The following is a 25,343-nucleotide window of genomic DNA, read 5'->3' as shown; positions in this document are numbered from 1 at the left end:
CGTCATCATAAGCGTGGCGTTGATACGATAGAGCGTAGTAAATTGTATCGTTTCAGAAATGAAATAAAAACATTTAAGATATTATTTTGCATGATATTTTATATTATAAGAATTCAAATGACTATATGTAATTAAAATTTAATAATGTTGGGTAAATTCAAACCAATGAATGTTGTCTTTCGTTTTCTCTTGTAGACAGCACGTATTTCCCCAACATTACACCAAAAGCTTCGCAAAGTTCGCTTCCTGAAAATAACTTATCACAAATAAAATATGTTCCCAAACTCACCAACGCCCAAAAGATTATTGACAAGGAAAAAGAAATGGAAGGTAATGCTCTTATTTTCATTTCAGTGTCGAAACATAACTATATCCAATCCCGTTAAATAACTTGTGCGCCCCCATACCTATAGTATAATAATAAATAATATATTGCATTTATCTATCTATCTATCTATCTATCTATCTATCTATCTATCTATCTATCTATATGTATGTATGTATGTATGTCATGTCATGTCATATGCTACTGGTACCATGTAACCCAGTACTACCTGCCTCATGGTCGGGTCACCGGCGACTAAACTGGTTCCCCCACCAGACTTGTTTGGTGAGGAGGGCGGCTAGTCTCCCTGAAGGATTAAAAACAAGACCTTCCAAAGGGCGAATGAACTCTTTTTTTGGGTCAACAGTCAACTAGCACTGTGTATATTTGTGTGTGTGTATATGTGTATTGGGGTGGAGAGGGCTCCCGTAAGCCGTGGTGAAGGAAACCTTTCTAGGAGAAGCAAATCTCTGATTTAAAAAAACCATAAAGCGGGAGACCAGTACCCGCATTAAGCTGGTCTGCAGTTTAATTTGTTGCTGGCTATCTTGCTCTTGCTTGTTGCTGGATCTCAATATTTTGAACCGAGAGAGAGACTTAGCTGTCGTACAAAGCTAAGACTCTGTAACATCATATTTGTATAGATACTCCCTCAGGCATTTGGGCTCATGGATTTTAAATGTCTGAGGGAGTGGCACTCGTCTGACAAGACGTTGCAATCAATCATCATCATCATGTATGTATGTATGCTGAGTTTGCACGAATGTGGGGCATGCACATACGATTTAGGCGTGCCAACGTAGCATCGGGAAACAGAATAATCGAGAGGTCCCATCGCACAATAAAGCGCATTACAGCAAGAACACGGTGCACGATCCTAGAGGCAGTGTATTGGCACAACGTTACCTCCAAGAACGACAAGACGTCTACGACTGTACCTGAACATGTAACATACACCTATAGGATCTGTGTTAATGGTATTGATAAAGTAGTGATGCCCGACAATACAGGTGCTCGTCCGTACAAAGAGGGAGATGTTGTTTGGGTCAAGAATCCGCAAGAAAGATGTATGACGCCGTTCAGTATGGGTAACGAAAATCGATAGTCCACACTCAGTTTCGCTTAATGGAATACGACGCCACATAAACGATATGCATCTAACGTGCAGAGATAATTGCTTCATCCGTGACCGCATTACCCCCTTCAGATGACGAAGCCTCACTGCTATACGAACGACCACACCGAGAAAGATCCTTAGGGAATGATACATCAAGCTATTTAGGACAGGAGGAGTTCAATGATGCGACAAACAAAAGAGCCGCCGAGAAATTCCTGGGACCACATCGTTAAGACGAAGTACCATGAAAAATTGGTCTTCCCCACATTGCCCCCATTTGTATGATTTCAAGATAAGGGGGAGTGTGACGAGCATGCGTGGAAACGCTCAAAAATGTGTATCAGTGCCTTAGTCGGATCCACCTACGGCGAAAATGAAACTGAGAAAATGAGGGCTACAAAAAGACGATACCAGAGTTGTTTAGTCGGTAACTGCTGAGGTTGCTCTGGCAGTTGTGTTGACGGAGTTGTTCGGGATCGTGTCGACGGAAGTGTACGGACTATGCCGCGTCGTATCGACGGAATTGTTCGCATTGCGTGAATCCAATTGTTTGGGACCATGCTAGGTCATATCGATGGAATTGTTCGGGACCGTGCAGAATCGTATCGACGGAAGTGCTTGATATCGTATCGGGTTGCATCGACAATATTGTTCACGTTGATTTGTGTAGACGGAAGCATTCACTTTACGTTTATTGTTCAGTTGACTTGACAGTTATCGCAGTGGTACTCTCGCGTGTGATAATATATATATATATATATATATGTAGAGAGAGAGAGAGAGAGAGAGAGAGAGAGAGAGAGAGAGAGAGAGAGAGAGAGCTTAGTAGTATCATGAAAATATAGTCGTGACAACTAAGATTATTTTCCATATTTTCATGCTATATATATATATATATATATATATATATATATATATACACACACATTTTATCGATAAGCTCAACTTGTTGCTGAAATCGGGTTGCTTGACTGTGCCTATCCTGAGTGCATACGTCACATCTAGTAACACCAAAAATACCGTAACCTGCATTTTTCTAAATAAGAAAAGTTTTATTTACTTACGTTTTGTTTGTTTAACCTTGTTTGATCATCAATAAGATCAGTGCACGTAAATTTTATACCAATCAAAGCATGAGGAACACGTTGTCGATACCTCTTTTGTACCGTCTGATCAGATGATATTCTTGCAGCGCTAAGCAATGTCAATTCTTATTCTTCATTCTTCGGAGGAAGGTTAGTGGGCCAGGATCGGTATACACTATATTATACACTGGTAGAACTAAGGTATATGTATTTTGAAATGCTACAGACTTTATAAAAGGGGATGGAGTTTCTTCCTCGGCAGTAGAACAATTTTTAACTGATAAAATGTTCCATACATTCCCTGTTAGTATAAAATAGCACACTGCTAATGACTTCATCGCTAGCATCTGGGGCTAAGATTAATGCTGGGGTAAAATCATGAGCCTTTAGGATAGAGTTTAGACCCAACAAAGTGTTTTTTATTAAATCAAACGATACCTGATAGCGGAGTGACCAATCGAAATTAGATTTCTTATTTAATAATTGGGTGAGTTGCAAAGATTAGTTCTTTACAATGATCTGGATTAAGCATTTGGCTATACTCTTAATCTTTATTTCAGTTGTAGTAATGCATATACATCCAACATGTTTGTCCCTTTGACATCACATACATTATTTTTTGTAATGAGTATATGGGGCTGTCTCAGCCAGACTATGTCACGCAGTTTGACATTGTACACGATGATGCCATTGATTTACGTTTCTACTCCAACCAAATGTTGTAGACACTAGTTTATCCTACTCTGAAAATTGGCCAGGTAATTTTTCATTCTGAAGAGCATTACGTGATACTGGTACAAGTCACCCAGTATCGCAAAAGCAAACATTTCTTTTGCGTGATTCATCAAGAATACGCATGTCTCTTTCCTATGTTATCTATGTAGTCATCGATCCAAGGATGGAGGCTGAATTTATTTAGCGCCAAATTTCACCGAAGTGCTCCATCAGAACCGAACTGAACCACAAGGTTTGTCTACCAGTGAATCAGGAAGATGATTAATTGGTCCATCTACGTTCAATTATGCCATACTCTTGCATATAGACAACCTATGCAGGAGCTCTTTTTTCCCGATTGTGTCAGTATAGATGATATTTAATGATAATGATATCACACCTCATGACAAGAGAGGATATTATTGGATATGGATGAAACATATGTCTGAAATCATTGATTAGTGTAGTTAAACCCTTCTAAACTATTTCTCTCATTAAAGCCTTAATACAGCAGTTTCATATCTGACCCAGCTTGAACAAGAGTTGCAAAATTTGGTGCTGTCACAGCTCCGTTTTAAAATCTCTACTCGCGTCTCCGTAGATTCAAGCATAGAATTAGGTCCACTAACTGCTTACACAGCGCTTTTTCATATTGATCTGGCATAGCTACCGACAAAAAAGTTGAATGTTTACTTTTTTAACATAAATAATAGAATAATCTTTCGTCTGGACTAATATTGCGATGCAGGTTATTAAAAAGAAATACATTTCTACTCGTTTTTAGATATTACACCAATTTCAGAAAAGGTTACAAAGGCCAGCAACGTCCAAAAGATAATTAACTATGATGATCAGACGGAAGGTAAGTCCACATAGTATCATTTCAGCGTCTAGATATCATAATGCTGTTAAAGCTTAAATTACCCACAAATTTGGTGAAACACATCCCACAGAAATTCTACGGAATTCAACTAAATATTAAATTTGATTAAATTATTCAAATAACTAAAAGCAATGAAATAATTTATTAAATTCTAAAAAAATAATGCGACCAGATGAAGTATATTTTATTAGTATGTATAATGAACGAACATATAATAAACTGCTTCACTGTCTAAGGAAGAAGAAATGCCTGGGAGGGTGATTTTATGAAAACACAGTATATATTAAGCTATCCCATGAAAACAGGAGGAAGTAAAACATTGAATGATGACGTCATAAGAACATAACAGATTTACACTACTTCTCCACAAAAAGAAGGTAATATTGAGATAGTATTATGAGTGAAAATTAAATACTACATTACCCTCTCAAAAAGAAGGTTATAACGCCTGGGAGAATGGTGTAATGACGAATAAACATGTATTGTAATTCCCTTTTCATTGAGTTAAGCATTGAAAGATATTACGTTAGGCTGAAATTGTATTACCCTTTATAAAATAGTAAAAGTATCGTAGTTTGAACTTCAGACAAACATATATCAGATGCCCATCATTAATAGATTACTAAATCCATAATAATAATAATGATAATGTTGATGATGATAATAATAATAATAATAATAATAATAATAACAATAATAATAATAACACAAAAATAATAATAATAATAACGTATTGAATCATTGGAGATTGTGGATTTATTTAAAGATACATATTACTAAATTATTTAATGTTTGAAATTAATGATTTTTACGAACGGTGTTTCACACGACATTAATTTTCAAGCACATGCCATTTTCATATTCTTTTGTTACGTTAGTTTTGAAGATTTTCTTTTGAAGTTTTATAGACAGAAATTCAGACACAGCGGAAGAGATCGAATTGAGTAAATAAATACTCGTGACAATTGTAGGGTGTTTCCCAATTCCACTAATCTAATCATTAATAAAAATTAATCTTTTCTTTTGAGATCCAATCATTGTTGATGCAAGTAAATTTATCAATAACTCTAGCACTTTTGTCTCTTGTCACTTCCCACATTTTTACGCTAATCTTATTTAGTTGCGCAATAGTCTGGAGGTGTTTTGATATACATTATGTTCGACATAACATCACAGGTAAAAACAAGAGGCGGACTTAAAGTCCCGTAAATCCCATTCAGAATTACACATTCTACTGATGAGAAGATCATCAAAGTGTCCTATATCATTGAACAGCGATCAAACAAAGACTGTTGGATATTGATAGATATTCAATATTATATTTTAATAACATATTAACAATAATTAAAATATATTCCTCCCGATGCACTGCAGTGTGTCCCCGACTGGAGCACGCAATCAATCGATTCGATTGAGATATGTGTAACTTCAACGATTTCGATGAAATAAAAGTCTGGAAAATTCGTTGATTCTCGTTCATTCATGGGGAACGTCGGGTCTCTTTGCTAGTATATATTTATCATTTTATAAGAATTTTAGGATGTAGTTACTATTATTAAAGTTTATTAATTTTTATAGTAACTACATCCTAAAATGCTTGTAGCGTTATAAGAATAACTTAACGTATTTTTATTAACCAATGAACTGCTAATAAAACACACATACACGCACATATATATTTACTGATTACACACATGCAATTACAAATATGGGAAAAACTCTTGTCAGTTTGAGTAAGAAGCTGATTGATTGATGTAACTTCTGACACACATTTCGATCAATAGTGTGACAGGTTGTCAAAACTGATCATTTTATTTCTCAATATTATGCCAACTCATCAATTGCTACAGAAGCATTAGTTTTCCTTGTTTGGACTACACAACATACTAAATTTACATTAAAATAATAAAAGCTGAACTTAAAATTGTATTCAACTTCAAATTAAAAAAAGGCAATATTAAATTAAAAACAAAATAAAACTTTAACTTAATTGTAAAGCTTCACTCTAAATTAAATCGAAATCAATTTAAAACTAAACATTAAATTGAAAAAAAGATTATATCTTCAACTACAGGGTGGTCAAAAAGTCAGGTAACATGTTAAAGGTAGAAAAAAACAATATGATCCATTATAATCTTATATAGGGATCTTACCCCTCCTGATTTCTGGCTTTGGGGCTATGTAAAGGATAGCGTTTATGGCAAGAAGCCTGATACAATAGCGTCTTTAAAGTTATTTATTGAAGAGGAGATTGCGATGTTACCTGACTTTTTGACCACCCTGTATATACAACGCAATCAACGCAAATTAAAAATAAAAACGTAACATTTAGATTAAAAGCACGACCTCAAATCAAGAAAATATTAAATAAAAAAACCCAACTTATTTGTTTATTTGAACTCGAGCTGTTTTTAAGTTTTTTTTTTATTTTATTTAATATTTTCTTCATTTGAGGTCGTGCTTTTAATTTGAATGTTACGGTTTTTTAAACTTATTTAAAGTTGTTTTTTTTATTTGCATTTCGAGCTTTTTAATTTGAAGTCCATATTTATTATTTTAAACTGAGCATTGTTTTTTGATAGAGTAGAATGTTTATAACATTTGTTTATTTGAACTCGAGCTGTTTTTTGTTATAAGCATTCTACTCTATCAAAAAAACAATGCTCAGTTTAAAATAATAAATATGGACCTCAAATTAAAAAGCTCGAAATGCAAATTAAAAAAAACAACTTTAAATAAGTTGTTCATTGAACATTTTTTAATTAAACAAACGTTTTTCAAATTAAAAATGTCAAATTGAAAATAAAAACGCTCTAGTTCAGTGTATATTGTAAAAAGTTCAAATGAAAAGATTTAAATTCGATAAAGCGGAGTTGCGGATTGGCTTATGACGGCTTATGACATTCAAATAATATTGCTTATAATAATTGTTTGTTCCTCGTTTTTCCCAGCCTCTTCCACATCCTTTTACTACTACTAATTGTTATACGCTGAAACAATAAACTCATGTTTCAAACGTATTGTTCTGAATGACACCAAACTGTGTATAAATAACTTTAGGCATATCGAGTATGTTAGGGTGTGGTTAATATGCAAATACTACCAATACTAATTCAAATAATAATAATATTACTACGATTGACAATACGAATAATATACAATTTATGATACAAAAGTAACTGTTTTTACCGTTGCTAAAAAGTTATGTTTTCATTTCAATGGTTTGTCACAGTTGCTTGTGTGATGCAGAGCGCCAACGAACTTGGTAAAATGGTTGATCACAGTCCCGGAAAGGAATATATTTGTAGTCTTGACTCCAGTAGTCGAGTAATACAATCGAGTAAGACACCTTAATAAACGGGTGTTCGTGATCGTAGCTGCTAATATCGTTAAGTGTGAGGCTTTCAGTGTATCTTTCGATATTTCACAAAGTCCTAACTAACCAATCATATTCTTTTGAGGGAGGACCCAGATGTATTTATATTCATTCCATCAGAATACTAAGAACCGATCTAATTGTGTGATGTCAAACGTCAAGGTTACACTTTCATGATAAATTCATAGTTTCACTATAATTTTGTAGAAACTTGTCTTTTTTCACACAGGAATCACCACTTATCAAGGCCCAGAGGACACTGGAGGATAAGGGTTAATGTGTATATATTAGTCAATGTGATTATAGCGTAGTAAACATAAGTAGTGGACATTTTGTAAATTGGATTACTTAGGGGGACGGTTCATCAAGAACTTGTTTACGCTAGACTTGAAGACAATCAATTTGTAGTCAGCTGGAAAGCAGGCAAACGAAAGAGAGTTCCACAGACGAGCAGGACTAAGAAAGAAGCTTTTTTATGGAATCTACATTTAGGTTTAGGCACAGATAAAGAGTGTGGAAAATTATTGATAGTGGTTTTAGAGAGACGAGTGTTTTTCGTGAAGGTTTGACGAGGGAAGACCATAGATTGAAGCTCAGACGAGCACTTGACTTGAAAATAACGAGACAGGTTCGCAACGTCTCTTCTGTGGGAAAGAGGTTGCAGAGAGGAGAAAAGGGCACCCCCACTAAGCTACGAAGTCTGTCAAGGCATAATAAACTGCTTCTAGCAGCTCCTGTCCAGAGTGTAGTCAATAAAACATTGCATCTGGTATGATTTTTTTTACACCAACCGTAAATGTTGACGGAATTTCAACTTCAGATTTTTCCCAATTTGATGTATGGATCTAAAACTCTTTGATAACAGCAACCATCATAAAAACTTTCATAGAAAAATATAAATTGCTTTCGAGTTATGAACGTTTCTGTGGCATAACTTTATATAATATGAAAGAAGTAAAGTTCAGATTTTGCCAATCGTTTCATTTTCAGGCGGTGATAACTTATAGTCGTGTGCATTTATTATAATTGATTTATTATAATTGATTTATTATAATTGATTTATTGTAGTAAGTAAAAGGCGAAATCTGAATGTATTTTTTATTTGGTAGATAATTTGATCAATTTATCTTGGAATAATTTAAGACAATATGTAAAGTAAGGTCAAAATAAGACATTGAGCAATCTGTAATTAATACACACTGACGGCTGACTTATGTTTTTACCATCTAAATGTAATTGTTTTTATTTTCAGAAACAGTTTCTTCCAACTCCGTCAAAAAGGTTATCATCCTAGCTTATATGCGAAGTGGTTCGAGCATGACAGGAAAACTCTTGGAACAAAGTGACAACTCCATTTATTTCTTTGAGCCACTCCGGCCCTTACAATGGTCGTATTCAAGAAAGATACCATTGATAGATTTTAATAACAAAACCAGGTAAGAATAGTCTTCTACCTTTATTTTGTAAGTTCAACACGAAAGATTCCATCATACCCCAACCTCTTCCCTCTATAGTAGATTTCACACAAATAAAAATGTAGACATTCCAATAACTTGTAATGATAAGCATATAATTTAAACGAGGCTTTTCTGTTTTTCACTGATGTTGGATACTTTCGTATCTAACTTCATGAAAAAAATAAGATAACACTTAAATTCGAATAAACATCTTGCTGATAACGAAGCAAAATATTCAGCTGAGTTAAAAAAATTATAATTAACTGTTTTTACATGTTTACGATATTTTAGATCGTTAATGGTTTCGTATCCTGAAGTTCCCAGTTTAAGACCAGCTAAAGAAAGCGAACAGGGAATTAACAAAAACGGGAGAGATTTCTTCTCGTGTCGTAGCGCTGTGCGCGTGTTTTTACCTTCTACGTTACCGTACGTTAAGTAAAACATCTGTCTTGGTTTAGAATGTTTTCAGACGTGTTACTAATTGGAATTAGGTTAGAATATGTATTCTATTATTTTACTTATGGGTTATAATTTATCAGGGATAAAACCCACACAAGTTAATAAGATGAAAAGATTGTCAGTTGAATGATAAGAAATGCTATGAGGGGACTGAATGGAATGAAAAAATTATGTTACATGAAATATAAAAAATAGTTTATAAAGAGTATTTCGAGCATAACCAAGCCTTAGAATCAGCTGTTCGTTTTTCAACGCACCTGACTTTCTCTAAAATAACTCAAATTCGAATTAGCCATTCGAAGTCAAACTCAAAAGTATGGACTATTTAAAATAGCGTGTATGTTTTGAATCGTTAACTTTCAAATATTTAAATTAATCAATTTTGATAAATTAAATTCGAAAACATATATTCCCATTTAAATATTTATCGCATAATATCACGCAAAGAAATTTGATCATATATAATGATATTACTTTTTAACATAGTCCAAAACTTACAATGTAAACAAATTTTTAATATTAATCTTATAATAAACAATTTTTTAATATTAATCTTATAATAAACAATTTTTAAATATTAATCTTATAATAAACAATTTTTTAATATTGATCTTATAATAAACAATTTTTTAATATTAATCTCATAATAAACAATTTTTTAATATTAATCTTATAATAAACAATTTTTTAATATTAATCTTATAATAAACAATTTTTTAATATTAATCTTATAATAAACAATTTTTTAATATTAATCTTATAATAAACAATTTTTTAATATTAATCTTATAATAAACAATTTTTTAATATTAATCTTATAATAAACAATTTTTTAATATTGATCTTATAATAAACAATTTTTTAATATTAATCTTATGATAAACAATTTTTTAATATTAATCTTATAATAAACAATTTTTTAATATTGATCTTATAATAAACAATTTTTTAATATTAATCTTATAATAAACAATTTTTAATATTAATCTTATAATAAACAAATTTTTAATATTAATCTTATAATAAACATCCATATAAAGTGTGAGTACCTTGACTAGTTACGAAAATAGATGGGATTATTCGAAACTAAATAATCTGCGTTTTTCCCTGCCGATCTACAGACTAGACGACAGCGAAAGCAGACGACAATGAAAACAAATTAATCATCATAATATCACTATAACACTATCAAATTTTTTGCTTGACTTTTGGCCAATTATTTACACTTTAATAACGTAATAGGCTATTACTATGCACATTAAAATGATAAATATGATCTCTGCAGCGTGTGTAAATCATTTATACACATCGGTCGATAATACAGCTCGATAGACAAAATGGACAATTTCAGGAAACCAAAGATTATAAAACACGGGCTACTGAACAACTGAGAGAGAGAGAGAGAGAGAGAGAGAGAGAGAGAGAGAGAGAGAGAGAGAGAGAGAGAGAGAGAGAGAGAGGGGTATACAGACGACTTGGGTTGTGCATTATTTAATTAACATGGTGCGCCAATCTCTCATTATTTTTTTGGAACCGGCGACTTCGTACCTACCTTTCTCTGGTGTCTGGCTGGAATAAGAAAAATTATCTTTCTCCACAAATAATGCGGTTTCCTCACTTTCTGTTCCCTAAGGTCAATTTTTACTTCTTATCTGTCAATCATTTTCTCCATTCTTGATTGCGTCTTTAGTTATGTAACGGAAATATTCTCTGATTATCGAAGTGACTCGGCGTGCACCATTTGTAGGCAACCTTTTCCTTTACTTCATTTCTTTTCTCTATAATCACGACATGATCGCATTAGTCCTCCGGTTCTCATCGAGGCTAAGCACCGTTAAACCTTACCAATACCAGATGGATGATCGTTTGGGAATACTGTTTGTAGGAGGACATCGACACTTTCGGCTGCTTTTGCATCCCACCAGGCCTACAGCTATCTCGATCAGGTTGGTTGGAACGAAAGAGTGAGGCTGACTCTGCGCAAACCAGATTCACTTTAATCAAACTGCCATCGCATCTGCTCCATCATCCCTAGAATGATCAGATGGTCTTCGTCGTTTTAATGGACGAACTCACTCTACAATCATACATCAACCAACATAGCGATATAAATAGTTTAAACAATTAAAGTTGTTTCTAAGCGTATATAAAGTGACTCGTCACGCCATAATTGCCTTACAGAAAAAAAATACAAAAAAATAAAAAAGAATAATGATAGAATAAACAAAAACGAAAGGCCATCTTGATTATTAGTAACTCTCAACTTGCCACGTAACCAAACGAAATTATGAGTAAAATAAATCGTCGTATAATACAGATGTTTGTCTTTGAAGTTGTATGAAACTGTTAAATTGTACTTTTCTCTTAAACAAATGCGTGCACAGAATTAATGCAAATCACCTTCTCTTCCGCATTTTCATTACTTGAATAATTGTAATGCAACTTCTTTTTTTTACTTCCTTTTTATTTATTTTACGATTGTATGCATCTTATCCTCTGAACATTTCTGTCCATTTCTTCATCAGTAAGTCTAAAACATCTGGTGCCTTACTTGCTTAATATCTCATAAAAATGTAATTTTAAAAGATTAAACTTTCTTAATTACAAAATGTACTGACTCAACTTTCTTTATTTTCCTTTCCTGACAGTGTATATAAAAAAAAACGATCGATATCGATGACAGTGGTTGGGAGAGCGTCAGATTTGCTGAGTTATCTAAATAAGACATAGCAAGTTGTACGAATGCGGGTGTATGTGTGTGTGTGTGTGTGTGTGCGTGCGTGTGTGTAATAATTTCTTTAAACTGCATTCAACGGCTTCTTTAGACAAACGAGTCTACATTGCTGAAAAGAATATGAAAAACATCTAGCGTTTTATAAAACCACCATCACAAAATCCTCGGATAGTGCACATCAAATTCTGTTAAAAAAATTCTCATAATAAACCAGTCTTGACACGTTTTATCCTATTCTTCAAAAGTGAAAGTAGTGCTATGGTAGCGACTGGATTCGAACGTACACACCCAAGTCGTCAGTTCGTGTTGCTATCTAGTTAACAAGCATCACATATTTTTCGATTGTATTTTTATTCATTTTCTTTGTTGCGGTATTTGTTTTATTTTCATCTATTGCATTTGAATTCCCTTTTAAAATGAAATTCGATTAAAATTCAACCCTGTGTGAAAAAAATGCTTGAAAAGCTTGAACTCTTATTACAAACAACGTCTATTTATGAACAACAAGTGCGGCAACATATATTCTAATTTAAAGAATGTAGGATAGTAAATGTTGTCGTGAAGAAGTCGATAAACGCAGTTGAAATAAATTATAAAAATTACCATGTCTTTCCGTCATTGGTTCTTCCTTAGATTATGTTATCCACTCGGATTTACCGTCCAACAGGCCCTGCGTGATTATCCTATCTTCCCCAATACAGTTATTAGTGTAAAACTACATTGATTTCTCAAAAAGCATAAACTAGTTTCTGTGTCTGAATGGAGCATGGACGTATTTGCATGTTTGTTAAAATAGACTTACAGGTTTGACGCATCCCCAATAGTGATGACAAAAATTTTCTGAAACACGTGCGTAAACATTGATTTTTAGAAAATGATAAGAAAATAATTATGTCATATTTTGTAATCTGCTTGTGATCGCTCACTTGTCTTCGTCCGAATTCAGTGATTGATTTCCTCACTTCTCTAAGAAAAGAATTTTAAAGTTTAAAATAAGCAATGATATTTTATTTTGCTATCAGAACAAGATATACAAGCAAACACAAACAGTCCGTCAGGCATAAACCCTCTTCTCTCAGATTAACGGAAACAAAAAACCTATTCGCCAGTTTGATGGAATAGTGGAGCAGATACAAAAAAAAAAACAAACAAACAAAAATAAAAAAAAACAACACATTTTGAAAGTATCAACTGTAAATCTGTAGATATAAAAACCTGACTTATGTCCATCATTTGAAATAAACATTGAGTATATACATTACGTATGCTTTCTCGAAATGAACGCTTAGGAAGCAATTATTTTTCAAAGTTTAAATTCTTTGATTGGTCTCTTCTTCCTTCTAAATATTGTCCTATTGCGTGTGTGCAGGTTGTAGTATACATCAATTCATCAAACATAAACATACAAAGTTATGCATCTTTAACTATACACACATATACACACATATATCATTATAAATGTGGCGTTCCTTAACACATTATTGTAATTTCACTGAGCATCCGATTGTAAGCGTATTTTAATTTGATTATACGAATGTAGCGTGAAACTGCAGTAATCCATATTCATGATTTGTATGAAGATATATCTAAATAGATATACATTATATATACTATATTTTTTATTCACTTTATTTTTCGTTTGCTTTTTGCTTTTTTACATTTTCTTGCAGTTTTGAATTCCAGGCATTTGATTTCTATAGCAAATAAAAACACACCTTTTTAAACACGCGCGCGCACACACACGCACACGCACACACACACACAAATTTAAGGCTATACACTTACATCATAAACATATACACACATATCTCCATATATATATATGCATATATATATATATATATATATATATATATATATATATATATAGCTACTTAATTTACTTACATAAAATTAATATACGAAAGTATAGATTTATGCGTAGACTTTAAGTATTCACTTCAAAAGTGCTCAATACGTAGGTAGAACTAGTTAGTAAGTTATAAAATTTACATGGCGATTAAGCTACACTGAATATTCCGCGTTTCATCCACTCTAGGATTCTTCAGGCTTATGCGCATAAGCCTGAAGTATCCTAGAGTGGATGAAACGCGGAATATTCAGTGTAGCTTAATCGCCATGTAAATTTTATAACTTACTATATATATATATATATATATATATATATATATATATATATATATATATATATATATATATATATATATATATATGATGTGAAAAGGAAGCGGAATACCGGAGGCTCGACGTTTCGCCCGAATTATGCGGGCTTTTTCAAGAGGTGTGGTCACTGACGAGAGGGTCGATGTTTTTAGTTTTATATATACTGGGGGAGTGTATGCAAATAGAACTATTATACAAATATACAAACAAAAAAAAAGAACAAATATATATTTAGTAACCAGTGTCTAGATTATTTTCGTGCAATATTATTTTAGATAAGTGGAAAGAAATGTTAAAAAATCATTTTCTCTGTTTGGTAGTGTTAGTAGAGTTGGAGATAAGAGCAGATTCCAACAGACATTCTAAACAGCCTTGACATAGAATCTCTATATACAAACAATCCCACCAAGAAATGTCTTAATCTACTTCATAAACACCTCAACAAAATAAAAATCGAATTACGTTTTCCAACTAACACATTAATAAACATTATAAACCTGTGTATTGATATGATGTATTTCACATTTGGTGGACTCTATTGCAGGTAGAAGTTTGGGTTGCCAATGGGTAGCCCCCTAAGTGGGGTCCTAGTCTGCCTGTGTCTAGAGTTTACTGAAAGCGGTCCCTTGAAATATAAATTACCTAAGGGTGCATCGTATTACATAGATGACATTCTACTCTTTCTCCCCAAATCGTCGAATATTGATAATATCACTAACAAACTTAATAAAATAGAACCTACTATCAATTACACTTTCGAAACTGAAAATAATAATTCCATATCTTTCCTAGACATACAATTAATTAATAATAATAATCAACTAAAATTCAAAGTTCATCGTAAAACAACTAATAAGAATTATTATGTACATTTTTACTGCAACACAATGACAACGTAGAAAAGGCATTATAATTGGATTTTATCTAAGAGCTATGAGAATATGTAGCAAAGAATATCTAAACGATGAATTTGAATATATAGAAACTACATTCAAGAACTTACAATATCCCCAATACTTCCTACGTGACGCTAAAAGAAAGGCCTTAAAAATCTATCAAAACCGAGATCAAAACCACCCCCAAGAAAACCTAACACACAATAGAAGACTAATTGTTCCCACTAACGATAAAAATAATAACATTTATAAAAACAAAATCGGCTTTCAAATAGTACAGAAAACCTCCCTAATGATAACAATTTAACTCGGAAATCTAAAACTAACAATAATAAACATTAACACAAGCCGGAATTTATACCATACCGTGTCTTGATTGTGGCAAGATATACGTAGGAGAGACGCAGCGAAACCTTGCTAAAAGATTATATGAACACAAAAGAGACATAAAGAATAACAATACACTTAATGCTCTTTTCGGTCACATAATGGAAAATGATCATCATTTCGATTTCGAAAATGCGACCCTCCTAAAGATTATACATAGTAGGTCAACACGTCATCTGTTGGAATCTGCTATCATCTCTAACTCTACTAACACTATCAAAGGAATTTTTAACATTTCTTTCCACTTATCTAAAATAATATTGCACGAAAATAATCTAGACACTGGTTACTAAATATATATTTGTTCTTTTTTTGTTTGTATATTTGTATAATAGTTCTATTTGCATACACTCCTCCAGTATATATAAAACTAAAAAAATCGACCCTGTCGTCAGTGACCACACCTCTTGAAAAAGCCCGCATAATTCGGGCGAAACGTCGAGCCTCCGGTATTCCGCTTCCTTTTCACATCATATATATATATATATATATATATATATATATATATATATATATATATATATATATATATATATATATATATAGTAAGTTATAAAATTTACATGGCGATTAAGCTACACTGAATATTCCGCGTTTCATCCACTCTAGGATACTTCAGGCTTCCGCTTCCTTCCGCTTCCTTTTCACATCATAACGTCGGATTGTATCCATTTTAAAATTCATATATATATATATATATATATATATATATATATATATATATATATATATATATATATCATGAGCAAAAAAAAATGGGCCAAAAGTGAGAGAAGGAAGAAATCGATTTTTCAATATTTTTCCATGCATTTTTGTTAATTTTCGCTGAAAATGTCATTATTATTATAGCATATAATAATAAGTGAAAAAATTAATCCTAAACATGGTAAGACCGCATCTTGGCGAGAATATAAAAAACCGAATTGCAGGATTAAAGCAGTTCAAAATGACCTACAAGCTGATTATTGATATTTTAAGAAAAGAAAATGTGAAAACATCTCTTTCTGTAGTGAAGCGAATTGGCCAAAGATTCGTAGTCGAACGCTTCATGAAAGGGAAATGTGGATCTGGTCGCCCTAGAGCATTCACTTTGAAGGACGACTACATGCTTAAATTTGAAGGATCGAAAGAAAACTTATGTTGACCATAGCAAAGAATTTAAAACAGTGGCTGGAAATTCTCTTTCTAGATATACATTATCTAGACGAATGAACGAAATGCGATCTTTATCTAAGAAGAACATCAATGACAAAAATAGATTTTCTCGTGTTATGGCAAGAAAGATATAAACTGGTCCAGGAATGTTTTCTGGTTAGATGAATCAAGATTTTGTCTTGTTAGTGATGCTCCTGATGCTCCCGAACGGTGCATTCGAAGAACTGGAGAAAGATTTTCGACAAGTGGCATAAAAAAGACAGTTAAACACGGGAATGGAGGGATAATGGTATGAGAAACTTTTACTGCAGCAGGAGTTGGGAAACTTATTAGATGTGAGAAGTCAATCAATGCAAAGGAATACATTCGAATATTAGAAACAGGACTGTTACCAAGTATTCAGAAGCTGGGAATATACCAGAACATTATTTTTCAACATGATAATGCCCCTGCACACACTACTAAAGTCAGAAAAAATGGTTTTCTGATAATTTAATTGATGTGATATTTTGGCGAAATCTCCGATTTAAACCCAATCGGGAATATTTGGTCCGTAATATCTCGTGCATAGGCTGGAAGAAATTTTTCGAACAATGACAAACTGTGGGAAGCTGTGCAAAGCGAATGAAATAGCATCTCCTCTTCACAGTGTTCCACTTTGGTTAAGAGCATGTCTAAAAGTATTAATCTTTTAAAGAAATCAAAAGGGAATGCGATTCCATCCTAAGCATTTATTAAAGTAAATGTCTTGTTCTGTGTTATTAGTCTTGTTTAAGTTTCCTTGTTAAATTGTTCTTTGTTCAATATAGCTTTTAGTGCAATAAAATGTATAAAATTTGTTTGGCCCATTCTTTTTTGCTCACGAGTATATATATATATATATATATATATATATATATATATATATATATATAAACAATGTATATAAAAACAATATATATATACAAACAATATATATATATATTTATATATATCTTTGTTTCTGACGGATATCGATCACAGGAGTTACTTTCTTAGAGTCTCACGCTGTGAATATCAGGTCACAAATGCATAAGTTCAGTTATCATAACAATGCAATTTGCAATCTGCCTGATCAAATCGGTCCCAATAAAAAATCAGTATTAACTTTACCAGCGAACCAATCAGACAATTTATCATTCCTGACTGTTTTCAACACCGAATAAAATCACTGGAAGTTCAAAAAAGTAAACACTCGCCGTTAGTCGAGTGGAAAATTGCACGACAACCAGTACGTGTTAGAATTTATACAGTCTGTGAAACATATCTGATCGAGAAATTAGCAATCTTAGAGTTTAAATTATTAAACTGAAAAAGCGAAATAGCAAACAGTTCTATATGCAGAATATGTTTTACTTTAGGATAACAATACATAATATATATATATATATATATATATATATATATATATATATATATATATATATATTCAAATAAGGGAGTAGTCACCAACAATGTGTATTTTTTAACATTATTATATTATTCCGTGTCTTGGTTTTTCATTGAAAATTGTGTTTGGATCATTGTAATAATGTTTTTAAGTCATTGAAATCGTTTTTACGCGCGTTTCAGATGTTCTGTGAAGCGTCCTCGTCAGAAATTATTTTCAAATATGTTGGAGATATAAAAATGGCAATTTTCGTAGTTCATTTGAAGTGTTTCCAAGGGTGGAGGCTTGTAAGTGTTTATTATTCATTGGCATGTTCAATTTTTATATTCTCTTTTATTGGGCTTGTCCAGGCCGCTGACTTGGTTGTAATCACTCTCTCTTTCTGCTAGTGTTTTTTCTTTTCCTTTAGGGTGGGGTAGTGTGTGTGTGTGTGTTTGTGTGTGTATGTGTGCGCGTGTGTGTGCGTGTGTGTGCGTGTGTGTGTTTGCTTTTATTGCTTTGAGAATGTATATACTGTTTTATAGTATTATGAGGTTATTTTCTTCCTTAGGAAGGTGACTGTGATCCGAGGTCGTTACTAATGTGCATGTGTGAGGATGGGGGGGCAGCTCTTCTGAAATAAGGGTAGGGGTGCTTTCATTCTATTTTGATATTTATTTTTTGGATTCTTGGTTTTTTTTTTAGTATTGTGATTTTTCGTTTTAGTCTTTTCGGGTATTCCTTATATTATGTTTGTTTAGAAAGAGGGGTGTATTTAAAATATGTATAGGGGATTTTTTTAATGTTTCTATTTATTTGTCTCCCCATGTGGGTATGGCCAGACCCAGGATCGGTTCCTAGTGTGGGGGAGATTTTGTTCCCCAGAGGGGAGGTAATTGGAGGGGGTATAGGTATGGGAGGGGGATGATAGAAGGGATGATAGTTGTTTCAGTCATGAGGGGGTTCTCCTCCACTGACTGAGGAGGGAGCGAGGTGTTGGAACAGATATTATACTATGGTTCTAGGTGTTTCCTAGTGTTGTTGGTTTCGAGGTTAAGTAGGGTTGGTATGGTTCAGTGTGTTGTATTAGAGATAGGGGTGTTATGTCTGTGTGTGGTTGTATGCGTGCACGTATGTGTGTTTTAATGTGTCGGTTCTGATTTATTGTGTGTATATATGTATGTGTATATATAGCAATAACAATAATAATAGTATTAATAAAAACAATAAATAGCTAAACTAATATAATCAAAAACGTAAACAAATATTTAGTAAAAGCAAGGCCACCTTTTAATACACAAAGAAAAATGTCTCACTGTTCTAAAAAATCCAAGAAAACCTTTATCCAATAAACGCGCCACAATTACCTGCTGAATACGATACAGGAATAACACAGAATCTTATTGGTTTACTAGTGGACGTAATACCACGTGCAAATATATATAAAAAACACACATGGTAACACCAATCTCACCCATTAGCCTCATGGTTCCTCATGAGGATTATACGCGGAAATTCTGTGTAGCTTAATTGATATATACATTTTCACATCTTACTATTTTGCTCTACTCACGTATTGAGCACTGTTGCAGTAAATATTGAAAGTCAACACATAAAATTTTATATCTCCAAATTTTATGTGGGTACATAATATATATATATATATATAGTCTATTTATTATACAAACATTATTGGTTACAAATGTACGTACATGCTTCGGTTGAGTCCCTATTTAAAGAGACCCACCTCGTCAGACCAAAGAAGAAAACTTATTGAAACAAGAATCACAGTTCAATTCGTTTTGTATATAAAGAAATATCCGGGTGTGGATTATATTTTAAAAGAAAAGTGGGTGTATAGATTATGAATGTGGACAGTAGAGGTTTAGCAGAGGAGGGATTGTAAATAAAGAGAGTATTGGTAAAAGGGGGAAGAGGAGGGAAGTACGATTCTATATTGTTAGGCTACTACTGCGGGGGTGGTTTCAGTTTCATTTAAAACCATACGATTGCCATTATGTTAGCTTTGAACTGAAGTAATATTATACTCTCGCCAGCGTTGCTTCTCTGATTTAAGACTTCATGGCTCGTTTTTCTATTCGGGTGGCATATTCCTTCTTCACGTACTTTTAGTTTTCACCACTTCCGGGTTATAGATCAATCAAAATTGCATTGGGTGATTTGAACCTATTTTCTTGCCTCTTTATAAGGACAAAGTTAGACGCAAGATCGCTTTTTAATGTTGGGTAATTCAGTCTTCTCCAAAAAGGGCACTCTACAATGAGACAAATTAACAATTGGTTCGGTCGAAATGATTTATCCTTCACTGATCGAGGTGACAAATAATGATGTGTAATATCAGAAAATAAGCCTAAATTGTTTCTCCACATGATTGATTTATGTTATAATACTATTAGCGTTTTGATTCTTTTTGTCACTAACAAACTGCTGGTCTTTCTCCTTGCCTGACGATACTATTTAAAGCCAAACTCTATACATATATCAAACACTAATAAAGCTTTCAAAGTAATATAATGTTTCGATTATTTATATATTAGTTTTCTATATCACAAACAGCGAAGATGGCGTAATGTTTCTGAATTTTTGAGATGTGGATTTATTATGCTTTCTGCAAAACTCGCGAATCTGCACGGAAACTCAAACGGAATCTCTTTTTAATCTATGACAATAATATACTAACGTTCCATCTTTGCCGACCAGTTGTCTAGTTGATAAATTATTTAGTAAAATTCAGTTGGAAGTGACACTGTTCAGTGCGAGTTACGCTTGAAATATAACTTCCAATTACTTAGAACCTTTATCCAATCATGGCTGATGGAACAAGAGTATTCTTTCCTAGTTGATTAAATAAAGGGTTCCTTTCGAAATTCCGTGGAGATTCCCGAGCTCGACAATAAGATTCTCGAGTTTGACAAGATACACTTAAAGAAGATTGGAGATTACATCAACCGAAACGTTGTGAAATAATACACAAGATGAAAATAGTAGCCCGAAGAATTCAAATATTACGAGTGGATAAAACGTTATAGTTTAATTAACTTTATTGATTATTTCAAAATCAAAAATTATAGAAATTAAAAATGTGAATAATAATGATACCATCGAAGCATCCCCGAGTAATGTCGAGCTGTGTGCAAATTTGATAATATAAAACGTGTCAGAGCCTTTTTTTTAATTGTAAATTAATTTTTTGGCATCACTTCGATTAAAGATTCTGGCGAAACAAGCGACATAACGAGAAAATTAATGCCCTATTGGATGGGTGGAGTTTCTGTTTACATCCTCGTTCTAGTAGATTCTATCTCACCGCACGATCTAAACGATTTATTGATTTCTTTATCTCGTTGACCTATGTTCATGAGAATTCGATTATTAAGTAACAAATATTTTTTATATTTTAGTAGATGTAGTAGTTGTGAGAGTACATAATTATATTTATAAAGTTAAGCATATATATATATATATATATATATATATATATATAGATGTGTGTGTGAGAGTGTGTGACGTACTCTCTTAACTTAATGAACGGATCATTCTTACATTTAAAATAAAAATTCTACAAGATTAACATAGACAGATTATTTATTATGTCAATTTTACCATTTAGGGAGAGGATATCTAAATTTTTAATGAATTATTCTTTTTTATATTAAAATGATCGGTTCATAAAAAACTTAAAAAACACTATATATATTCTCACCCTTTTTCGAAATTTATAATGATCCGATAATTAGTTTAGAAGATTACCTTGCACATAAATATACGCGTAATATATACATACACACACATATACACACATATGCACATTCCCAACTTTATATACATATATTAAGAACACATATAAACATATAGAATTAATTGCTGTTATAATATTTGTTGCAATATTAAACCTAACGAGATTATCTCTTCTGTAAACTTAACTAGATTTGAAGTCTAATACGATGTGATTAAATGAAGTTTCTATTTACTTGACACCCCACGAAAGTTAAGTAAGACACAAGGTCAGTTTGCTATAAGGTATATAAACTCTGCATAGGATAAAAATAAAAATTGCTCCAGTCAAGAAGGACCTTTCCTACTCTGACCGAGAACAGACACTGCGGCTGAATCGCTGTTCAAAGGCTACAAATGTATTTTTCATATTTCGTACTTATTTTTTAAAGACTACCGCAGTGGTTATTCTTTCTACAAGCAGTATTTTATTGAGATAAAAGAATGGAGATGCCGACAAAAAGGGATATACATAGAAGACAGAAGAGGGAGGATGGTGGTGGTCAAATAATATCCCAAAACAGAGCGCTTTGCGAATTGAAAACATGCATTTAATCGTTATTCGCAATTAATTTTCTTTTTTGTATTTTTGATTTGTGTTAGAAAAATTGTTTCCAAAGGCGGGGATGGTGAACTTCGGACCAAACTATTTGAGGATCTTCTCTCCTGTAAGTTCCGATCAACATACAAAGACGTTTTGTTTGACCGTGCCCGTACAAGCGATGATCGGTTCTTGCCATTTTACAAATGTGTCGGTAAGGAAATTCACAAAGTCGACAAATGCTTACATATTATTCAGAACGTCTGCGATACAAGTCGTCTTCGCATTGCCAAAGTTATCCGACTTAGAGCTTTTGAAGTTGTTAACATTCTGAAAAAGATACCTGACATAAAGGTCATTCACTTGTTGAGAGATCCCAGAGCAATTATCAACTCACTAAAACAAATGCGCGTTAGATTTAGCGTCGAGGAAAGGGCCAAATCTGTTTGCAATTTAATGCGAAAAAATATCATCACATTTGAAAAGACTTTTGAATTATATCCGAAGCAAACAGCAACTTTGTTCTTTGAATCTTTAGCTAAGAATCCGATGGGAGTGACCAAGAAACTTTTTGATTTTATCGGAGTGCCCAGAACGGACACAATTATGAAGTGGATTACAAAAAACATGCTAGCGAACATTTCGTCGGCTGGGACATACTCAGTATCCAATCGAAATTCACTTGTTGTAAGCAATAAGTGGCGACAACAGCTGGAATTTAAAGATGTCGAATCTATCGATTCTCAATGTTATGATTTGTATAATGTGTCTGGTTATTTCGATGTAATGAACCCCGAAAATATGGAAGACCCAAACATCGTTCATTTCAGAGACGATGCTCCATTCATCAATTCAAATTTAGTTGACAGAATTGAAGAAATTGAAAATGGAGAACATTAATGAAAATATTTAAAAAATTCTCATTATAATAAACATAACATTGTTGACAATTAATTACATCAGGGACATCAGCTATTATCCAGGAATATCTGTAAGCAAACAAGATCCGATAGCTCTAGTATCAGTTATCATAGATGCTTTGATGTTTAACTGTTGGTATTAGTTGTGAATTGTTAAAAACTGCACAATATAAATTTCATTGTTATTATAATATACTCATTTGGTTCATATATGAAAAAGTAATATTATTACACCATAAAAAATATTTACTGATATAAAATCTATATCACTTGACAGGAAATCATAAACTACGGTTAAAAACGTAATATAATTTAAATTGTAGACACTATAATACATTTTTCTGTGAAAAAAAAAATGAATAAAAAAACCTGCCAGTTTCACAAAGTGAAAATAAGTGAAGGCAACGTTACTATCAATAAAAATAGAGATCACGTGATCATTTTCGCTAGAAAATCAATTTGAAAATAGAAATAATAATGTTTATATAATTACATTTTAAAAAGTTATATAATTGAAAAGGTAAATTACTCAATAGAAATTATTTGAAAATAATTAAATACACAATTCTGCAAAACGTATGAAAATGCTATTTTACAATTGACCAATTTGATTGAATTAATTACATCTATAGAGATTTAACCGAATTAAACAAATCGAAGCAAAAATTTTTCTTGAATTTAATATTAAAACTTAAGTTTACAAAATAAATACAAATTAAAAATTTAAATAAATGTAAAAATTAAATGAAACTGAATTGATTTCAACTAGTTGTTTTTGTACTTTGAATCCACAAGTTTAATAAATAAACAAAATAAGAAAAATAGAATTCATTCCTATTTTTTCATGACAAAAGTTAAACTTCATAACGATTTGCAAAATTGATGGACAATAGTTTAACTAAATTTGTATCTTTGATATTTGTAATATGTGTTAGATGTTTCTAATATGACCACCTTTACAAAAATAAATTTTGTGTACTTTTTCTTTTCAGAATAGATTTGAAGTTATTTACATTATCATTGTTTATGTCAAAACAACAAAAAAGAAATTTTCATACCTATTGTAGAAACTCAATACAACCAATTTAAATCTCAATAGCTCCAGACAATACATTAAGTCAATTGACATGAGATATAAAACAACTAGTTATAGGACAAAAATTAACAAAAATCATTAGCATTGTCATTTCTTCATAAAGTGGTTAACTGAGGTTCGACTATTGGCATAATAATATGTATTTCCTTCTTGAAATAAATGAGTTAAATCGTCGATTCATTTCAAATAATGTATACATATTTTTTACAAATAAAATAACTATTTCATATCAACAATCATTTATTAATTAATAAATATTAAAAAATATATTAAGTCCCGACAAGATCGGACAAAGCTTTGAAATTTGAAAGGGCTACTGTCATTTCAATTATTAATAATAGCTTAAATTGATGTTTTCTTTACGGATAAATAGAATGACTCCTGATGAATTTAATTTCTGCATTAATTTTGGTTTTAACTTACGCTATTGCATGTTTGATTTTAATAAATTGAATATTAGTAAATAAATAAACTAATAATTACATGTGTAATTTGCGTTGACATGAGAAATACACACGAGGGAAGTGGTTCTAAAATTTGATTTTTATAAAGATGAAGTTGAGACGAAAGTTGGATGAACTTTTTGATATCCATACTTCTTGGACTGATGATACGAATATTAGTCTTCATTAAAAAAATACAAATCAGAAATTTTACCGAAAGAAATATCAGATCCATTGCTAAAATACTAACCCTCTACTAACTAAAAGCAGGCATATAACAACACTCAGAAATAGAAATGGGTACGATGAGCAAACATATAATATATTTAAATATCGAATAATTCTAAACTGTTTCCAATCGACATTATCGGGATGGTGTTTTTATATTTCGTTTCGTTTTGCTATTTTGG

The 25,343-nt window shown here is 32.2% G+C and overlaps 1 protein-coding gene across 6 annotated transcripts in view; it reads left to right on the top strand.

The window, feature by feature from the left end:
* LOC145258264 (carbohydrate sulfotransferase 1-like) overlaps window positions 1–25,343 on the top strand; it is a 209,328-nt gene that overhangs the window by 111,395 nt on the left and 72,590 nt on the right. For 4 of the 6 annotated variants that reach the window (XM_080116251.1, XM_080116250.1, XM_080116246.1 and 1 more), the window contains exons 4-6: window positions 196–330; window positions 4,026–4,103; window positions 8,753–8,936. In XM_080116251.1, the coding sequence (XP_079972377.1) occupies window positions 196–330; window positions 4,026–4,103; window positions 8,753–8,936 (397 nt within the window). Of the gene's footprint in view, window positions 1–195; window positions 331–4,025; window positions 4,104–8,752; window positions 8,937–22,536; window positions 24,792–25,343 lie in introns of those variants that run through there. The other 2 variants (XM_080116249.1, XM_080116252.1) reach the window with 2 other exon arrangements.

Source organism: Euprymna scolopes, chromosome 33 (assembly GCF_053919585.1).
Source record: "Euprymna scolopes isolate OS-2025 chromosome 33, ASM5391958v1, whole genome shotgun sequence".
NCBI classification, from domain to species: domain Eukaryota; kingdom Metazoa; phylum Mollusca; class Cephalopoda; order Sepiida; family Sepiolidae; genus Euprymna; species Euprymna scolopes.
The sequence above is the reverse complement of the archived record's forward strand: the minus strand, read 5'-3'. Positions and strand labels throughout refer to the sequence as shown.